The sequence below is a fragment of the Topomyia yanbarensis genome, chromosome 2 (assembly GCF_030247195.1).
Source record: "Topomyia yanbarensis strain Yona2022 chromosome 2, ASM3024719v1, whole genome shotgun sequence".
NCBI classification, from domain to species: domain Eukaryota; kingdom Metazoa; phylum Arthropoda; class Insecta; order Diptera; family Culicidae; genus Topomyia; species Topomyia yanbarensis.
In genome coordinates this window covers 9,309,441-9,330,022 of record NC_080671.1, presented here as the reverse complement: position 1 = coordinate 9,330,022, position 20,582 = coordinate 9,309,441, and the positions used below count along the sequence as shown (strand labels likewise).

General features: G+C 36.5%; 1 protein-coding gene across 10 annotated transcripts in view; it reads right to left on the bottom strand.

The window, feature by feature from the left end:
- The window catches only part of LOC131682029 (protein abrupt), a 240,229-nt gene that overhangs the window by 104,544 nt on the left and 115,103 nt on the right, over positions 1 to 20,582 (bottom strand). For all 10 annotated transcript variants that reach the window (XM_058963188.1, XM_058963186.1, XM_058963190.1 and 7 more), the window contains 4 exons: positions 9,514 to 9,629; positions 9,207 to 9,396; positions 8,816 to 9,115; positions 8,549 to 8,753 (listed from right to left, as the gene is read on the bottom strand). In XM_058963188.1, coding sequence (XP_058819171.1) covers positions 8,549 to 8,753; positions 8,816 to 9,115; positions 9,207 to 9,396; positions 9,514 to 9,629 — 811 coding nt within the window. The remainder of the gene's footprint in view (positions 1 to 8,548; positions 8,754 to 8,815; positions 9,116 to 9,206; positions 9,397 to 9,513; positions 9,630 to 20,582) is intronic.

Here is a 20,582-nt window from a genome sequence, read left to right as displayed (position 1 = left end):
GTGTCAGCAGGAAGAAAAATAAGATTCGTTTTTCTTGCAGTTTTCATCCGATAGGGAAAGGCGACACAATAAAGTAGATTGCCTGATATGTGATATTTGCCATCTCTACTGGCGCAGCATCCCTTCTAATCGGGAATCGGGGCCGGAGATGAACCCCCTTCTGCACAAATGTCGTCCAGTGAAAGGGGTAGCATTTCCTGCTTCAAAAGCCCTTTCTGACACGTTCCGTTCCGAAGATAGCCTCCGGCCGGGACACACTCGTGGTGTCTCGCCCTTTCCAAACAAATGCGAAAGTTCGATTTATCTGTATTACCGGGATGACCGGAGCCTATTTACCACCCGCGTCTCTGGTCTGGCACGAAAAGAAGAAAAAACTGGATCCTTTTCTGCACACAAACACATTCAAACGGGTCCGAATGGGAATCTTGAACTGGCGTGGGTGTAGTGTGAAACCGTTTCTCTCGACGGATATGAACATATTCAGGCAAAGAGGAAGAAATACACGTCTGAAGAAATGCTCGGTTCTTAGGAAAGGCAACGATTGTACCAACCAGTACTGGACGAAACAGATAGCCAAGGGATGGTTGCTGTGGGGTGCCGTACCACATGACGCAAATAGAGTACCTAACTCGGGACAATTGAGATAGGAATGTTGGTTATCTCTAGGAGCGGTCTCAGTAGGGTTAATGTTTTAAGTATTGTAAATAATTTATTTTCTTTGCTATCAACAAACAGAAAAATTTCAATCGAAAATGATTTGATTTTCGAAATCTAGAAGCACACAACCCATCCATTTTCCTACCGGATGAGTGCTTGCGTACAGTCCTGGCCTACTGTTACAACCAGCATTTTAAATTTTATCGCAACATAGTCACTGGTAATGGCCCCGTTCGGGTTCTGATTTTTCTTTTTTTTGGTTCTGCTCTGGTAACATATTGTTGGATGTTGCTTCTTCTGACAAACCGCTTTCACTGTAATGACTAAACGGCAGGCAAACCCTTCATGGTTCGAGCATTTATCCATCGGGTTGAAGCGAGGGTAGGAAACTGATGCGACGCAAACAAACGGAACCCACCACAACAAGCAAAATGTATAATGTTGAATACTGAATTTTTTTTCTTTCATGAGATTTTTTTTGTTCACTAAGCAGGGCCTTTGTAGTGTTCTTGTTTTTTGAAAGCTTTTTCAAAAAGTCTAGCACTTTTGTAATAAGTTGGTTTGTCAGAAGTATGGAAGTATTGAATTTTTGGTTTCTGGTGTGTTATTGTTTTCGTCAATTCCATCCCACCTTTCTTAAAATTCGGCACTTCCCTATAATTTCAGGTAAAGCTACACGTAAAAAAATCTGTTTAGAAATACATGAAATAACCAGATTTCGTAAACTGAACCGTTTACGAGAAACTTGACCAAGCTCCAGAGATGATGAATTATTATAATTAATTATAATAAACCCCGTATTCGCGGAATTATTTCCTGTTTCTAAAAAACTAGTTCACGCCAAAAATATACACTCGAATGTCTGGTTGGATTATTTCAGTTGTTTAATGGGTATATCTCTTTTCTCACAACACGAACGCTGTTGGAAATACATAGAAAACAGATTCTTCAAATGTCACTTCTCCGTATTTCGGCATCATTCCATTAAGGAACTCCGAGTTAGTATGCGGTGCCCAATCGAGTAGACGAACCTCGATCCCATCATCTTCCTCATATGTATACGGGAAACTTGTCTCAAACGTTGTCGTATTCGATGTTGTGTTACATAGTTTTCTTCTGTAAAAATAATACTTCCTGCTTAGGTCAAAGTTCTGAAATTTATCAGTGCACGTGATGGTGCCACTTCCTTTTCACCTTTATTAGCTGTTTCGTCTAACGTGCTTTTGGTCTAATAATAGTTTGTATAATGTGAACCGCTATGGTAATCATCGCAGTAGATTTCACTTTTGAGACTCTCTCATTTGACTGCGCAGTCCCAGGGAGAGATACTGTACTGTTTGTGCAGTGAATAAGAAACAAAGCAGCAGAAATTTATTGCCTATGATAGAGTTCATTTTCGCTTCTGCTCTGGGCGAGATGAAAGGATAGACTGAAGCATTTGAAAGCTTACCAATAAAAGCAAATTTTTTAAAGTTATTTTTCATATTTATTCATTTTTTTTAAACTAAAATTTTTTTAGTACATTCCGGCGTTTTATAGACACTTCCGGTGATTTTTTAACTTATTGATTTTTAAATTTCTTGATTTTTACTTTTTTATTTTTCAATATTGCATAACATTATTTATAATTTAATAATTCAGCACAACAAATTCAATCTTGAATTTGTATTTTCTTCATATTTAATTTGTGAAGTTTTTAATTTCAAATTTCAGATTTTCTAACTGTTTGGTTATTTTTTTAAATGTTTTTAATTTTCTGATTCTGAACTATTAATTTTTTCGATTTTTTAATGTTTTAATTTTTTGAGTTCCGAATTTCACATTTCTTAAGAAAATGGAATTTTCTAGTTTTTTAGCCTTTTTTTCAAAATTTAAAATATAATTTGGATTTTGGATTTAAATTCTTAATTTTGATGATTTAATCTTGAATTTTGAAATCTGAATTTGGAACTTTGAATGTTGAATTTAGAATTTGTTATTTGGAATATGGATTTTAGAATCTAGAATTTAGAATTTGGAATATGGATTTTAGAATCTAGAATTTAGAATTTGGAATTCAGAATTTAGAATTCAGAATTTAGAATTAAGACTATGTAATTTGTAATTTAGAACCTAGAATTTATAATTTAGAATTCAGAATTTCGAATTTAGCATTTAGAATTTAGAATGTAGAATGTAGAATGTAGAATGTAGAATGTAGAATGTAGAATGTAGAATGTAGAATGTAGAATGTAGAATGTAGAATGTAGAATGTAGAATGTAGAATGTAGAATGTAGAATGTAGAATGTAGAATGTAGAATGTAGAATGTAGAATGTAGAATGTAGAATGTAGAATATAGAATTTAGAATTTAGAATTTAGAATTTAGAATTTAGAATTTAGAATTACGAATTTCGAATTTGAAATTTGGAATTTTGAATCTTTAATTCTGAATTTCAAATTGTAAATTTGGAATTAAAATTAAAAATTTTGAATTTTGCGAATCGAATTTTCAATGTGTAGTCTGAATTGTAAATTTAGTTTAGACGTTTGAATTTTGAATTTAGAAGTTTGAATCCCGAATTTTAAATTTTGGATTTGTAATTATCAATTTTTAAATCATATTTTTTAAAATTTTCAATTCATTTATTTTTTGGTTCCCAATATTTTTAAATTTGTTTTGATTTTACAATCATAAGTTTATCTCAACTTTGAAATTTTTAAATACTTTCTTATGTTTCGGACTTCTTAATTTATTTTGTAATTTAGTAATTTTTTTAGAGTTCCTTTAATTTCTAAATGTCTTAAATTTTGAATGTCTTGATTCTTTAATTATTATTTTTCATTCTTTTAGTTTTCGAGTTCGTTAATTTTGTATCCCTTATTTTATAATTTTTCATTCCATTTTTCATTTTTATTCTTGATATCTTAAATTTTTAAAGTTTCGATTTTTTAAGTTTTTGGTTCATAATTTTTTAATTTTAAAATTGCTTTACTGTTTACATCCTAATTTTTACTTGTTTCATTTCGTCGATTTGTTAATTTTTATATCTTGTTATTTTCTTGCTCCTTAATTTTTTAATTTCCTACCTTATATTTCATAATTTTAGTAAGTTTTCGTTTTATCTTTTCTTTCTGTTTTTTCATCGTTGAATTTTTTAACTCCTTATCTTTAAAGTTTCCTGATTTTTAATTTTTAATTCATTAATTTTTCTAATTCTCAAATATTCAATTTTTGATTTTTTTAACTTGTTTAATTCTCAAAATTGTGAATATTTGATGTTTGTGTTTTTAATTCGTTAATTCTTTATTTTTATTTTTTTAATTTTACAATCTCTTTATTTTAGAGTTACTAAATTTTTATTTCTTAATTTTTTTATTCTAAAATTTTAACATGTTTTAATTTTAAAACTGCTTTTTATTTTTTAATTTGTTCCTAATTTGAAACTTTTTAAAATCGTTTTTCAATTTCTTATTCCTCTTTTTTTCCTATTTGTTATTTCCTTAATTTTTATAATTTGTTATTTTGTTGCATCCTAAATTATGATTAATTAGTTTTCACGTTCTTTTCTTTTTAATTTAATTTTGATATTTTGACTTTTTCATTTTTCTTTCTATTATTGGCAATTGTGTTTAATTTTCCTAATTTTGGAATTTTCTGACTTAAAAAGAACTTATTTTTTATATTTTATTTTGAGTCTCACATTTTTTGGATCTTTATTCTTAGTTTTTCAATTTTGTTAATTTTTAGATTTTCTAATTGTTTTCGTTACGAAATTTTTCGATTCCCTACTTTAATAGTTTTTTTCATTTTTGAATTCTTGAATCGTTAATTTTTTATTTTTTAATCATTTCTTAATTTGTTAATTCTTATATATTTTAAATTTTTTAGTTGCATCTTTTCAAATTTCTCACTACTTTAATTTTGCGATTCTTGATCTTTTAAATCTTTTGATTTTTTGATATCCGAACTTTGTAAATTCATGATATTCCGATTTTTTAATTCTATAATTCGTATTTTTGCAAATTTGCCGATTTGCATTAGTGATTTGATCTTTTCTTTGAATTGTTTAATGCAATATTTTTTTAATTATTATATTTTGAATATTTCGGAATGCATTTTTTAATTTTTCTCATCGCTCCATTTTCTGATTTTTTACGACCGAATTTTTTAATTTTCATCTTAAAGTTCAATTTTTTAATGCTTATTCTAGTAGTTTTTTATATCATTTTTCCATTTTGAATTTCCGAGTTTAATTTTACAATTTTCTAGTTTTTTAGTTTTTTGAGTTTTTTTGGTGTTTTAATTTTTTGCTTTGCAAATTTTCCAATTTCTCAGTCCTTTATTTTTAAAAATTCTTATTTTTTGATTCCATGATTTTTTGATACCTTGAATTTTTTAGTTTTATAATTCTTTATTGCACTAATTTTAAATTTTTTAGTTCCTCAATTGAAATAGAATGATGTTTTAGTTTCATCATTCAACAATTTTTTAATATTCTCATTTGATATTTTTTAGTTTCTCGATTTTTTAATTTAAATTTTCTTAATTCTCGTTTTATTTTTTCATTTTTGGTGGTGTTTTTTTGTTTTTATTTTAATTAGAATCGTGATTTGTTTGGACTCGAGTTTAAGAATTCTAAGATCTAAAAATTTGAATTTTCAAAAATTAAAAAATGTTAAATTCTAGGTTTTTATATTTTTATTGTTGTCGGTAAAGAAATCAGGCAATCAATTATACATGCTGCTTTGTTACTTATACACTGCACACAGAGTATAGTTTCGTTGTCTATGTTGTGCAACGCATTTTTTGAATATTTTATTTTTATTTTTTTCCTATTTCTCAATTTTTTAATTTTATAATTTCCTTATTTTATGAGTTTTTGGTTCCATGATTTTTGTTTTTTTTTGATTTTTTAGTTGTTCTAATATTAAAAATTTTTATCTAGCAATTTTCTGATTTTTTACTTTCGTGATATTCCAATTTTTTAATTCTTTTACGTGGTATTATCTATTTTTTAGCTTCTCGATTTTTGAATACTGTAATATTTTTATTTTACCAATTTTTAAATTCATCAATTCTTTAATATTTTACTGCTTTAGTTTTGTTATTTGTTTAAAAACATTTTTCTTTAACTTTTTGGTTTAATTTTTTTAATGTTCGTTTGATTATTTTCTTTTCGCTTTTTTTTTAAATTTTTTTGTGTATGGTGTATTTTTTCAATTTTTATTTTCACTGGAATTGTTATTTCTTTAAATTCGAATTTTAGAATATTGAAAACTAAAATTATTCGCATCTTAAAATTTTAATTTTCAAGAATTAAACTAGAAAATGTTTGATTTAGACTGCTGTCAATGAAACAAGTAGGCAATCAATTTTAACTGCCGCTTTGTTACTTATACACTGCAAAAACAGTACAATATCGATGCCTAGCTTGTGCAATAATTTCGGAGCCATAGAGAATACAATTGTCACAACTAACCCTTGTCATTTGCTTTAAAGGGGTGGTACATATTTGCACAAACAATTGAAAATCTCAAGTAGAAATTCTATTTAAAAGACTTCACGAAATGACAAAGCTATGGGCTATTTAAGAAAGCAACTCGTTTATATAGTACCTAATTGGCGGAAAAAGTACTGCTCATAGTTTTGATTGAAAACAATGAAACTGCAAAGATATCTAATTTACAATAATACCAAAATATACTGGATATATCGTTCGTTCCTTGGAGTTTTCCAAAAATTTGCACGCTTTTTAAATGAGTGATATTTTTACTAACTCGTAAGTTCAAACTACGCCAGTGACATACGTTGCTTCACAAAAAATTCTGTACTCTTAGCAAAGCGTAACTGAATATTAATTACCTAAAAATGTTTCAATTTCGTCTGATCAGTGGAATTAATTTACGTTCACTCCGACGTTTCGATGCAGGGTATGCATCATCCTTAAGGAACACTGCATATAAAAAAATTAACATAAATTTAACATCATAACACGCACTTTCTTAAGCATACTGGCTCCGTAACAGAGGATGGTTGGTAGTAATTATTTAACTATCGAAATTTAAAGATTTGATTCCGCGTACCATTCCAGCATCTTTCTCGCATCGGCGAAAGATAAAATCACAGATAAGAATGGACACATTCAATCTTGGTCCGAAATGGAAATTCAGATAGCCCCTCACAAAAAAAGTCTCATCCTTGTAACTGTACACAAGATGTTCCAGAAAGCAAAAGACGCGGCCTTCATACACGTTCAAATCCTTTCCGGATTTTTTCTATTCTATTCTGCTCTCAATTTCGGATCCCTTTTCGGCCCAATCTTACCACCCATTTTAACCAAAAAAAAAAGCGCCCCAAATGGACGTAAAAAAAATCTTCACATAAAATTAAATGTACGTTGTTTATATAACACTCCTTTCGGCCGACTTTTTCTTTCCCGGAAGCGAGTTAGGCTATTCCGAGGAGGCCCACTGGAAAGAGGGACACGTCAAATCAAACCGATTTTCAATTCTGGTCCAGTTCTTTGAAAAGACGGCCGAACTCTCTCACTCGGTTATACCGAATAAAAGAAAGCATCAACAAACAATGCCATCTTTTCGGTTCTGGCTTCACCACCGCCACCACCATCACCGGGTTTAACTGTGAGAAATTGCGAGAACTCTGGTGATGGGGACGCATCATCATTATCATCATCGATGGACCTAAATCTATGAAGATTTTTTCTTATTCTCTGCTAGCTATCCTTCCTACCATACGGTTAAGCTGAATCTGCTAACATTTTTTTTTCGCTCGAGACAGAGAGATAGAGGGTGGCGAAGGGTGGAAAATGCTTGGAAAAACACTCTCAACGCATTCTTCCGGCTTGATTCGAAAGGCGTACGGGGTGGGAGCGGTGAAGGAAGAGGCCACATTTTTTATGCTTTCATGCTTCTCAGAAAGAAAGAAAAAAAGCAGCGATCATAACACGTAAGAAAAATGAGGCATCGAAGTGTCCTGGTTCCTTGCGAAGGCTTGCCATAGGCTGATGAAAGTGGGGTGATGAACGGACAGGCGATGATTTTTCTTTAAAATAACGAGTGGCCAGTTCCCAAGTCAGTCGTCGTCGTCGTCGTTTGCTGGGACGGTCGAACATAGGAAGTGATGTTTATTTTTCTTTCCACTTTGTTACGCCGAGCGCGGAGCGGGAAGCGAGGATTCGTTCGCACTTTTGCCCCTTTTTTCTTTTGTTGGTTCCGCTCTTTTCCATCCCGTCCGGATGGACGAGGCGAAGGGTGCCGGTTGAATTAAGTTATTTTTCGTCTTACTTAGGGCCAGGCCGTTTTTTACGAGTGCCAAATTAAGTTCAACGCCTAATGAGGGATTATATGCGGTATTCTTAAAACTGAGTACTGCCTTCAGTGGCTTTTTTCATTTGTCAGGGGGAGAAAATGGAATGGCGGGAGGTAGGAATTCCGGTAATTTACGGTCATATCTTTGGAAGGGAGTACCGTTTTTTTGGGGTTTAGTAAATCATCGCAACAAGGTCGTCGAACTGAAATGGGTGGGATATGTCGATGTTTCTCATTTGTCATTTGTCAACAGCACTTATTTTCGGATCAACTCGTTCCTGTTCGTCACATGGTGTGGTTATTCAAATCGTATTAATCTATCGGAAACCTAAATTTACCAATATTTCAAACGCGTCGACGGGCTCTAATTTCGTTTGTTCAAAATTTAATTCTCATAGGAAACCAAACAAAGGCAAACAACTCTGATTAGATTAGTTTCAAGATGAACTAAAAAACGGGAGAAATCAAAACAAGAACTCAAACTATCTACTGGTATTAGTATTTGGTAAAAAGGGTCCAAGAACTAAGGGAGGCCAAAGAGAATGGGGATATCAAAAACTCAGAGCACAGTTGGACTTACCGAAGTTATCTCCGTGCATGCCGGATGGGCCGGGTATCAACCCGGGAATACCTTGCAGCCCCAGGAACGGGAACGAGGGTCGCGTATGCTCGACATTTCCATTTATGCCTTCAATGTCATCACCGTGGTCGGAGGCAGCTGTATCACTACTGTTGGAATCTTCACCGCTAGCGACAGCCTGCAGCGATAGTAGGTCGGGATGTTTCTGTTGAATGTGAAACAAAAATGTTATCATAACTTAACGATGATCAAAAATTGAGAACTTGCCGATGGCACGGACAACGTGGGTCCACCTTCCAGAGCTTGACCGAGCAGTGATTCTCGCAGCTCCATGCTACGATCGCGGTCACGATGTTCAAAATCTCGCAGCTCCTTGCTCTTATCCTTGGAGCGGTCCCGTTCGCGTGTTAGTGCATGCTGTCCGACGGGTAGCAGATCCACCGGAATCGGATCGTCCACGCTGAGACCATGTTGTTTGCGGTACAGTTCCGAACTTTTGGTACGCTTCTGGGGTGGTGGCGCTGACTGACTGTCATCCGGCAGTTCCCATGGTAACGATGTTGAAGTCTGCATTGTACGGCCCGGAAAAAGGGAAAAGAGGATTTTGAAAAACAGAGGATTAATTATCGTGAGCCAGTTTTAATTTGAATTTTATTACGGGGGATGCTTTCAGCTCCTGAACAGCAGGTGTCGATAACGAGGAGGAATTTAGCAGCGCCGAGGAGTTGTTGGACGTTCGGCCCGGATTCGTCACATCTGCCAGCCCCCGCACTTGGAGCAATTGTGCCGTTTTGAGAAAATCGCTTAATTGATCCTGTCCGATGTGCACCTCGCCGTTGTACATAAATCTGCGTTGATGTTTTGATGGAAGAAAGCGAGAACAACCGGGGGGGGGGGGGGAGGAGAAGAATCGGATGAAGGATTAATTAGTTTAGTTTTCCGGTGATAAACGAGCGGGACATTACCTCAGCAGACTCTCGATGTCCTCGGAGCGGACGTCGCGCAGGATAACAATCGGATGCTCGCAGGGATTCGCCTTCAGCAGCTTGCGGAAGTAGGGACTACACGCGCTCAGGACAACCTGTGGAATGGGGAGGAAAGAGGGGGAATGAGATAATTGAAAGTAAAACAGCTGAAAATGAAACGAATCTCTGGCGTTTTGCGGAGATTTTGGTAGTTGAATTGTTATTTTGCTGGAGGGCTCTTTTTCTATGGGTTGCTATGAATGCGATTCAGTAGTTTATATTTTGTTCGGATCTTTATTATCTAGGCAAATGCCGCGAGGCTAAGAAATATTTACATCATAATGCGAATTAATTTGGCGACTTTGATGGTAATTTAATATTACCGCTGGTCGCCGTTTTATAATAACAAATTAATTGTTTCGTATAGAAATACTAAATAGGGAATCTTCGATGTTTAGATTAGAAGCTCGATAAGCATTGTTCTTTGATCAAAATTCACAAGTTTAATAGATAATGATAAACATTATTTAAAAGAAGTTAAGAATTAGTCTGAACCAAAGGGTGAACACGAAATTTTTGAAACACTTAGACCCGGGTGTAACTTCTTGACAGAAACTAACCATACTTTACCCAGTTTCTCTTTTTTGACGCCGTTTTAATTCGTTTGTTTGGCACAGCTTACTGTGGTAACTTAGCAGCGCAGTAGGCGTATGTGAATAATGTATACTATGAAGTGCCCGTCAAGCACGCAACTTGATATTGCGCATGGAGACCTTCTTTCGATGCGGGGATATATTTGATTGCACACCTTCTGCGGTATGAAATTTTTGTGTTTTTTGTGCGGATGACTCCTTATGACCCGCACGTCAACGATATGGGTATTTTTGGAATGGTCTTGACCAGTGGGTGCCAGAAATTGATTTTCGACGCCATTTAGAAATCCGACGTCCGGATTAGCAAAATTCATCATGGATTCTTGACGCCATTTTGAAATCCAAGATGACGACTTCCGGTTTAGCAAAATTTTCTATAACCCAATTAATGTGGGTATTTTCGGAATGATCTTGACGAGTGGGTGCCAGAAATTGATCGATGCCATTTTTAAATCCATTTTGACGTCATTGAAGAAAAATCCTAATTTTGAGAGTTAATTTACAAAAGAATTAAAAAAACTCAAGAGAATAGCTCATGTTTAGAAACAAGCAAAATCTCTGATATAATGTAATCACTCGTTCAATGATCAATTTCAGGTATTAATGCACATCATTTGGAGTTTCCCCTTCTTTTTAACATGAGCTGAATTTTAATGCGAAATCATCCAAAATTTAAATTTTTTATCTCGCTTACATTGTGATGAAATAAATGAATAATATTGCCTCAGAAAACTTTTATTTCGATATTTCTGATATTCTGAAGGTATTCTTCTGGGACATAATTTTCTGGGAGTGAGTTCATTTCGGCGAAGGTTTTTCTGCTGTTCGGTTTATTTTGGCTACTGGTTTTCTATGAAATTTTGTAACTGTATGCACTGGCTTCAAAATGCGTGAGAATTTCAACATTTTTCATGTTCGTTGCTTTTAATGTATTGATTTGATTTTACTTTATTTTATAGAAACAAATTAAATCAATTACATTTAGCATGAATACTGTTCGGCAGCTGATGAAGATGGACAAGTGGCGGATTCACCCACACTAGACGAAGTGCGAAAGGCTGGAAAATGATAAACCAAGAAGAATGTACTCCCAGCCGTACCTCTAAAAGTCGGGAATGGCCGCCTATATGAAGCAATCGGAATAACCTGGTTGGAAGAAGAAATGCCTTCGGGTTGGTTGGATGGTTTCATATGCTTTATCTTCATACAGGACCATAAACTCGAGTGTAATAACTACAGCCTACAAAGCACTCTCTCGTGTTCGGTTCAGCAGACTGCACCCATTGGTTGAATTCTTTGTCGGTGAATACAGAACAGCTTTCCTAAGCCGATCAACGACGGATCAAATGTTTATCCTACGACAAATTTAGAACATATACGGTGAATACATCAGACTCATCGAGGCGTTCAAGGCGGCGTACCATTCAGTGAAACGAAACTAACTGTAGCAGATAACGATAAGTGAGTGATAACCCTTCTAAATGGACAATCAATATATTTCATCATTGCGTTCTAGTTGAAGTTGAAACAAGTAAATAGAAATGAAGTGGACTTCTTTCAAGTTAGATAGAAATTCATTTTCCCATGTTTCAAGGCAAAAAATTAGTAGGGCACAAGTGCTATCCGGTTTAATTGGGAACTATTTTTTTAGTCACAAATAGCTCAAACTCTTCACATATTTTGGAAAGCCTTCTAAATGTCTTCACGAAGTAAATGACAGACAATTAACTTTGTGTAAATGAAATGGTTTTCAAATAAAGGCATGTCTTCACATCTGCCGGTACTGAATGGCACAGGTGATGAAACTGAATATAGGCTACATCCGTAAGTCTAAACTCCATTTCCACCTTCGGAAAATAGTCCACCGCTGGGCGTGTAGAACAAAATGTTAGGTGAACGACGATTTTTCGTCAACTTTAATCAATAAAAACAATGTTTCCTTTGTTCTAGAGACAATGTCCACTATGTCTAGAGACTGGTAGTTGTTGTTTACTTTACTTTACTGTGATTTATTCAATAGAAGCCGCGCGAAAAAAAGGTTCATTAAAATGAATATTCAGAAGTGTCTACATTGTGCTTATAAAGGAAATGCAGAAAATTCTAAATTCAATCTTCTCATAAAATATTCAACGATCGGAAACTAAATACCACGAATAACGTCTTTTGCCATTTTTGAAGGTAAAAATGCCAAAATATATTGACTCATGCGGTAAAAGATACAGATAAAGGATTAAGTCATCGGAAAACTCTAAGCTTGCTCATATGACCATATTCCACGCTTTTCTGAACTTTCTTCCTTCAGTACTATGATTCTTAATATTAAAAATACTTCATACTTTTAGTCCCTTGCTAATTGAATGTCGTTTATACATTAAAAAAATCTATTTTTTGTCAAGTGAAAGAAGAGCTACGCTGTTGTGGCAACCGTGCCGTAGCTGGTTCTCACAAAAGGTAGTCGCAGGAAAGAGTGAAGATTTTTTGTTGGTATCCAATGGGGAAAATAGATCGAAATTGTGAGTTAAATTGAAGGAAACTATCCGAAAAAAATCAACACAGAGGCAGGATTCGAACCTACAACCCTTGGGATTCTGGCCCAATCCTCAAACCCTTATGATATACGTCCCAGGAAGAACACATTACCCATCGTACTTCGGTGGGTGACAGAGCTTATGAAGACTGTCGATTTCTGGTCCCGTCCCCGTTCACATTAAACAATTCAATTATTTTTTTTTGGGTTTGAACGAAAGTGCCAATACCTTATTTAAGATTATTTAGGTGGTATCCAGCGGGGAAAACAGATATAAAATGTGAGTTAAGCGAAAGCAATTATGTGAAGAAGAATCCCCCTAGAGACAGAATTCGAACCTGCAACCCTTGGGACTATCACTATGATCACTGTCGCCAATGCGACCATCATGTGTTCTTTCTGGGACGTCATCATATCCCAGGGATAGCGTAAGAGTTTAAGCATTGGGACAAAGTTCCAAGAGTTTCAGGATCGAACTCTGCCTCTGGGGGGATTTTTTCCATATAATTGCTTTCGCTTAACCCTTTCATGCCCAACTTTTTTCTAGTGCATAGTAGGGTTTCAAAACTATTTTTCCTTGAAAACAGTGGGGTCAAGAAACACGAAAAGCCTATTTTCATAAAGATAGGTGCTTCCATGGCAGTGCTAGAAGCTGGTCAATTTTTACCTTCAAATGCTCAATACAATTCTGCTAGAATAATTACAATAGTCCAATTACGTGGAAAACGTAGCGAACGGCAGTCTAAATTGATAAGTTTTATCAGTTTTCAATAATATTGCACCATAACGAAGATATATGAAAAAATCATTTTCCGACGTCAACGTAAACTGTCCCTGGCAGCACTGCTCCATCGGAATCCAATCAGACTAATTGCAATAACTTCAGTTCAAGAGCTGATCCTTGTAACTTAATACTCAAATGAAAGGCAATAATCACATTAATGAGCCTTACTTATTTTTGTGAGCAAATCTCACCTCAATCAAAAGTCATAGCTGTTTAAAAACGTTGTTGTCCACAAACAACATGGGCATGAATGGGTTAACTCACAATTTCGATCTGTTTTTCTCGTTGGATATCAACAAAGAGTCTTAAATAAGGTATTAGCACCTATGTCAATAAGCAAACAATGAATAATTTGTTCAGCTAGATTGCCTGCTTGGAGACCACGATACCCGAATTTACAGGCAGAATGCAAAAATATTCAAAGATACTTTGCAATGGTTTTTTTGCAAATCTGTAGCTTTGTGATAGAAACAACGCCATTTTTTATCATTTATATTGGCGTTCATGATTTGACAAGATATTTATCAATGCCATTCAGGTAGAAATTGTAAAGAGAAGGGCTTGAACAAGAACCTTGTGGAAAACCCATGTAGCCGCTTCTAGAAGTTGTCGTATCGCAATGAGAAAAGTTAATGTGCTTGTCAGTAAGTTGTACGAAAATTTGCTTAGAATTAACGGTGAAGTTTATCCGAGATAACAATTGCAACATTTGCCAAGAATACAGAAGCCATTTGCTCTTTCGATCGTATGATAGTTGATTTTTTTGTTGAAAGCAGCACAAGACAATCGTTCGTTACCGTTTTCCACTGCGAAAGGCAAATTGAGTTTTGATATCAAGTCGTTTGCCTTAACCGATCTATCTAGACGTAGTAGTATAGCATTGCAATCGGCCGATACGAATTGTGATCAAATACTGGTTATTCCGGTTTATGCATAACAAATCTCTGTTACTTGTCTCCATTCCCGTAGACCAATGGTCAATTTTAAACGAAAAGATTCGCACATGCCTACTCCTCAAGTGCGGGATTTGAACCAACGTCATCAACCTCATCCAGGTTCGCAGCTGAGTAAAACCGTGGTTGTTTCCTCTTCCGACATACTAGCTACACATCCGACCAACTGTAGTCTACCGTGCTGTACGAGCCTTGCGACATGGATGATAATCTATCTCCTTCGACGACCGTGCCTGATGTCCGTACAGAGCAACAGGGGGTATCAGCAATATGTATGGAAAAAGCTTTGTACTCATCCGTAGGCAGCGGGACTACAGTAGTCTGTAATACTATTTCAACTTTTTCGAATAGAATAATCTGTTGAATTAATCGATGATCGGGCCGATAATATTTAATGTATCTTTTCAGTGAAAAAAATTGCAACTAAGATGCAATATTATCTCAAAATGGGCCGCAACAGCATTACGATACTGACGAGTGGAACACGAAACATACAGGGTGTTTGGTTCATGAGTAAGAATCTCTCGAGGGGTAATTTACAGTCATATTTGGAGAAAAAAATCGTTCTACACATACCATCAAATCTCAACCGTTACAGAGTTATTGTGTAAAAAAACTTGTTTATCCTCTAACACTTCTAACTCAAAAAGTATATTTCGTATTTTAAATCTTTTGGTGCCATTGAAAAGGTGAGAAAATTTTCTATTGAATAATGTTCTCATATCTTTCAGATAATTAGTTTTAATTACCTTTTAGTTGTAAAGTAGTTAAAAGTTAGTGTTTTTGATGAAGTTTTTGTTAATTTTCTCAAAATAATGAATGATGATTATAGTAATATCTATTATCCAAAAGTTGGGTTTGAGTACGATCCATAATTTGTTCTTGAACACAATATTCCTATCTCTTCTCGTTTCCTTGTAATTTCACTTCTAAACTTTTCCTGTAATTGACTTGCAGGTTCTTAAAAGACTCTAATCTAAAAAATATGCTTCATATCACTATTACCAGGGTTTAATTGGAAAGCTGAGAAAATTTCCTTTCGGTGTATGTACAGATATCTTTTAGTTAAGTGTACTACATTACTTTTTACTAATAAAATAACTCAAAATTTGCGTTTTTGATGATTTTTGTAATTATTCTAATTATTAATCAATTAAATTTATCGTAACTATTGTTCATTTGGTGCCCCTTAATATTCTCTACAACTTGTTATTTGACCCTTTATCCCTATCGCTTTTCATTTTGCTGCAATTTGATAGTTAACACAGCATGACCTCATCACAAATGCAGTGGGTTCGATGAAATGATGAATGATATGAAACGAGAAGATAAAAATGATTTTGCTTCGAAACTAAAAGAGATAATTGAATGGAGTCAAAGGAAGAATTGTAGAACTTGCTGAGATGCATTAATTCCATGATAATAATGGTGAAGTTTATTATTTACTATTTTAAGAAAATAACGAAAATGCTAATAATAATACTAACTTTAAACTAATTAACTTCTTTAAAGAACACTAAATTCACTTAACTGAAAGGTATTAATACATTTTTCTCTGCAAAATTTTCCTGGCTTTCGAATAAAAATAAGAAAAGGTACAATAAGTGCCATACTTTTTCAATAAGAGCTAGTATTAATGAATATGAGATAAAAATATCCAAGTTCAATAACCCAAACACATGAAAACAAGACAAGATAAGTGTATCATGCCAAAGAACAAATTATACAACTTTTCAAGACTAACAATTTGAATTATTAAAATAGTGATGTTAACTATTAAGATTTTCGCGAAGTGAACGAAAAATCGATCAAAATTGTTAAATTTTAAATAAATTTCTGTGAAAAGATTACTTAACCTCATTAGCTGAAACATTTGAGGACATTTTTCAGTGGAAAATTTTCTCATCTACCCAATGGATCTAAAAGATTTGAAATACAAAGTATATTTTTTGAGTTAGAGCTATTTTAAGACAAATAAGTTTTCAACACAAAAAGTTCAATAACTTAGTAACGGTTGAGATTTCATGATATGTGTAGAACGATTTTTTTCTCTAAATATGACAGTCAATCATCCCTCGAGAGGTTCTTAACAATGAACCAAACACAGTCTCTACGCATCGCTCGATCGAGATAGAAGTGTTTTGTTTTCGGTCTGTTGGAAAAAGAACAGTGCAGTAATCCGCGTTCAAGGTTATTTTGCCATTCTCTGCCTCTTCGAGGTTTGGACTTTTATTTTCTTTTGTGCGTGTGTTAACCGTTAGGCCACATTCCTCAACCTTTTGTTCGTAAAGCGAGGATTGAACAATAACCAGCTATTTAAGCTGGACTGGTGCGTCGTGGGAAACGAGTATACAGATAAGTGAAATCTACCTTTTTGATACATTTACGGCTTTTTCCCGTCTGCGCGGGTGCTGACCCCGTGCGTTGACGGTGTCGATGGCTTCCTCCCCGGATGGCCAAATGGAGATCGAATCGACTCCTAAGGCTCTCCCCCGACCCAAACAATATCCAGAGCTCTCGACCGGTCCCTTTGTGGTCTTCTTTCGGCCCAAAACAAAATCGCTGAATCTATTACAGATTTCAAAAGACCTGACGGAACGGTTCTCGGCTGTGATCGAAATAAAAAAGGTCCGCTCAGACAGGCTGAGGGTCGTGCTGACTAACTCAAAGCAGGCAAACGATATTGCTTGCTGCGAGCACTTTACGAAGGACTATCACGTGTATATTCCAGCTGTGAAAGTACAGTCTGAAGGCGTTGTCACCGATGACAGTTTGACATGCGAGGATCTGCTGCAGTACGGGGTTGGCCGTTTCAGAGACCGCTTACTTCAGCCAGTGAAAATACTCGAGTGCAAGCGTTTGCACTCAGTAGTAGTCGCGGGGGATGGTTCAAAAACGTACCCCCAATCAAACTCTTATCGGTTGACCTTCGCTGGTACCGCTTTGCCAAATTACGTCCTCTTGCACAAGGTTCGTCTGCCTGTGCGTCTGTTTGTGCCGCGGGTCATGAATTGCACAAAGTGTAAACAATTGGGTCACACAGCCACCCATTGTAGCAATAAGGCCCGCTGTGGAAAATGCGGGGAGAATCATCTAGATGATTCGTGCAGTAAAAATGCTGAGAAGTGTCCTTACTGTGCAGAGAATCTGCATGATATCTCGGCATGTCCCGCGTACAAACTACGCGGGGATAAACTAAAACGTTCCCTTGCTGGACGATCCGAACGTTCTTTCGCAGAAATGCTAAAGAAAGCTACACCACCAACCTCAACAAACATCTATGCTCACTTGCCTCCTATCGAGGGCGAGGCTGATGACCCACAAGAGGGAACATCTACTAGGGCGCCTAGAAGTTATAGGAAGAGGAGGAACATTTCCTCTCCTAAAGTTCGTTGTAAAGGCCAGAAGGTATCCCTTGACGGGACTCAGAAAGTCACATCTATTGGAAGTGTTGCAACCAAACCGAAGCAATTAGCTCCTGGTCTCGGAGGAATAAACTCAGAGAAGGAGTTCCCAGCACTTCCAGGAACATCAAAAATCCCAAGTGTTCCTTTGTTTCAGTTCGAGAGTAATCACAGCACTGGAATTATAAAACTCTCGGACATAGTGGACTGGATAATAAAAACTTTCAATATTACTGATCCTATTAAAAGTCTTATGTTAGCTTTTCTCCCTACAGTAAGAACATTTTTGAAGCAGTTGACTGCTAAATGGCCCCTCCTTTCAGCGATTGTATCCTTCGATGGCTAACTCATCGAACGAGGTCACGGATTTGATCACTGTTCTACAGTGGAATTGCAGAAGTATCATCTCGAAAATCGATTCCTTCAAAATTTTAATAAATAATTTGAGTTGCGATGCATTTGCATTATGTGAAACTTGGTTAACTTCCGACATAGATCTCAACTTCCACGACTTTAATATTATTCGCCTGGATCGAGACACCCCCTATGGAGGAGTGCTTTTGGGGATCAAAAAGCGCTATTCCTTCTACAGAATTAACCTTCCCTCGATAACAGGTATTGAAGTTGTCGCTTGTCAAGTAACAACCAAAGGCAAAGATCTTTGCATAGCTTCCATATATATTCCCCCCAACACCGCGATTGGGCATCGCCGGCTACATGACATCATAGAATCCCTGCCTGCACCGCGACTAGTTTTAGGCGACTTTAACTCTCACGGTGCGGAATGGGGTTGCCTTTATGATGATAACCGTTCCTCTTTAATTCACAATATTTGCGACAACTTCAACATGACAATTCTAAACACGGGTGAAATGACACGGATTCCTCCCCCACCAGCGCGCCCAAGCGCATTAGATTTATCCCTTTGCTCGACCTCGCTAAAGTTAGAATGCGCGTGGAAGGTAATCCCTGATCCCCACGGTAGCGACCATCTGCCGATCGTAGTCTCAATCAATAACGGCTCAAGGCCATTGGAAACAATCAATATTTCGTATGACCTCACACGAAATATCGATTGGAAGAGCTATGCTGCCGCGATATCCGACAACATCGAATCTACTCAAGAACTTCCTCCGGAGGAAGAGTACAGCTTTTTGGCTGGCTTGATTCTCGACAGCGCGAATCAAGCTCAGACTAAGCCAGTACCCGGCGCGAACATACAAAAACGTTCTCCCAATCCCTGGTGGGATAAAGAGTGCTCAGACGTGTACGCAGAGAAGGCCGCCGCGTTTAAGACCTTCCGGAACGACGGGTTACCCGCTAGTTTTCGACAGTACGCGACGTTAGACAAGCGAATGAAGAGTTTGATGAAAGCCAAAAAACGCGGTTATTGGCGCCGGTTCGTCGACGGATTAACGAGAGAAACATCGATGAGCACTCTTTGGGGAACAGCCCGACGTATGCGAAATCGAAACAGTACTAATGAGAGCGTGGAATATTCAAACCGTTGGATATTCGATTTCGCCAAGAAGGTTTGTCCGGATTCCGCCCCGGCACAGAAGATTTACCGCGCCGCGTCTCCTCACGATAACGCGAACGAAACACCTTTTTCGATGGTGGAGTTCTCACTTGCTCTCTTGTCGTGTAACAATAAAGCTCCAGGGCCAGACAGAATCAAATTCAACTTGTTGAAGAATCTGCCAGACTCTGCCAAGAGACGCTTGTTGAACTTATTTAATAAGTTTCTTGAGGCTAACATTGTCCCACACGATTGGAGACAAGTGAAGGTCATCGCCATCCAAAAACCAGGAAAACCAGCCTCCGACCACAATTCGTATCGACCGATCGCAATGTTATCCTGTATTCGGAAGTTGTTCGAGAAAATGATCCTATCCCGCCTCGACAATTGGGTCGAAGCAAATGGCTTACTGTCAGATACACAATTTGGCTTTCGCAAAGGCAAAGGGACGAACGATTGTCTTGCGTTGCTCTCAACCGAAATTCAAATGGCCTATGCTAGTAAAGAGCAGATGGCATCAGTGTTCCTAGATATAAAGGGGGCTTTTGATTCAGTTTCTATCAACATTCTTTCAGAGAAGCTGCACCAGCATGGTCTTTCAGCGACTTTAAACAACTTTTTACTAAACTTGTTGTCGGAAAAGCACATGCATTTTTCGCATGGTGACTTATCGACATCACGATTTAGCTACATGGGCCTTCCCCAGGGCTCATGTCTAAGCCCCCTGTTATACAATTTCTACGTCAACGACATTGATGAATGTCTTGACAATTCCTGCACGTTAAGACAACTTGCAGACGATGGCGTGGTGTCTGTTACGGGACCCAAAGCTGTCGATCTACAAGGACCATTACAGAATACCTTGGACAATTTGTCTGCATGGGCTATTAAGCTGGGTATCGAATTCTCCACGGAGAAAACTGAGCTAGTTGTATTTTCTAGGAAGCGTGAACCAGCACAACTACAGCTTCTATTAATGGGTCAAACTATAGCTCAGGTCTTCACAGTAAAATATCTAGGGGTCTGGTTCGACTCGAAAGGTACTTGGGGATGCCATATTCGGTATCTGAAACAGAAATGCCAGCAAAGGATCAACTTTCTTCGTACAATAACCGGAACGTGGTGGGGTGCCCACCCAGGAGACCTAATTAGGTTGTATCAAACAACGATACTGTCGGTACTGGAATACGGATGCTTCTGCTTTCGATCCGCCGCGAACATACATTTCA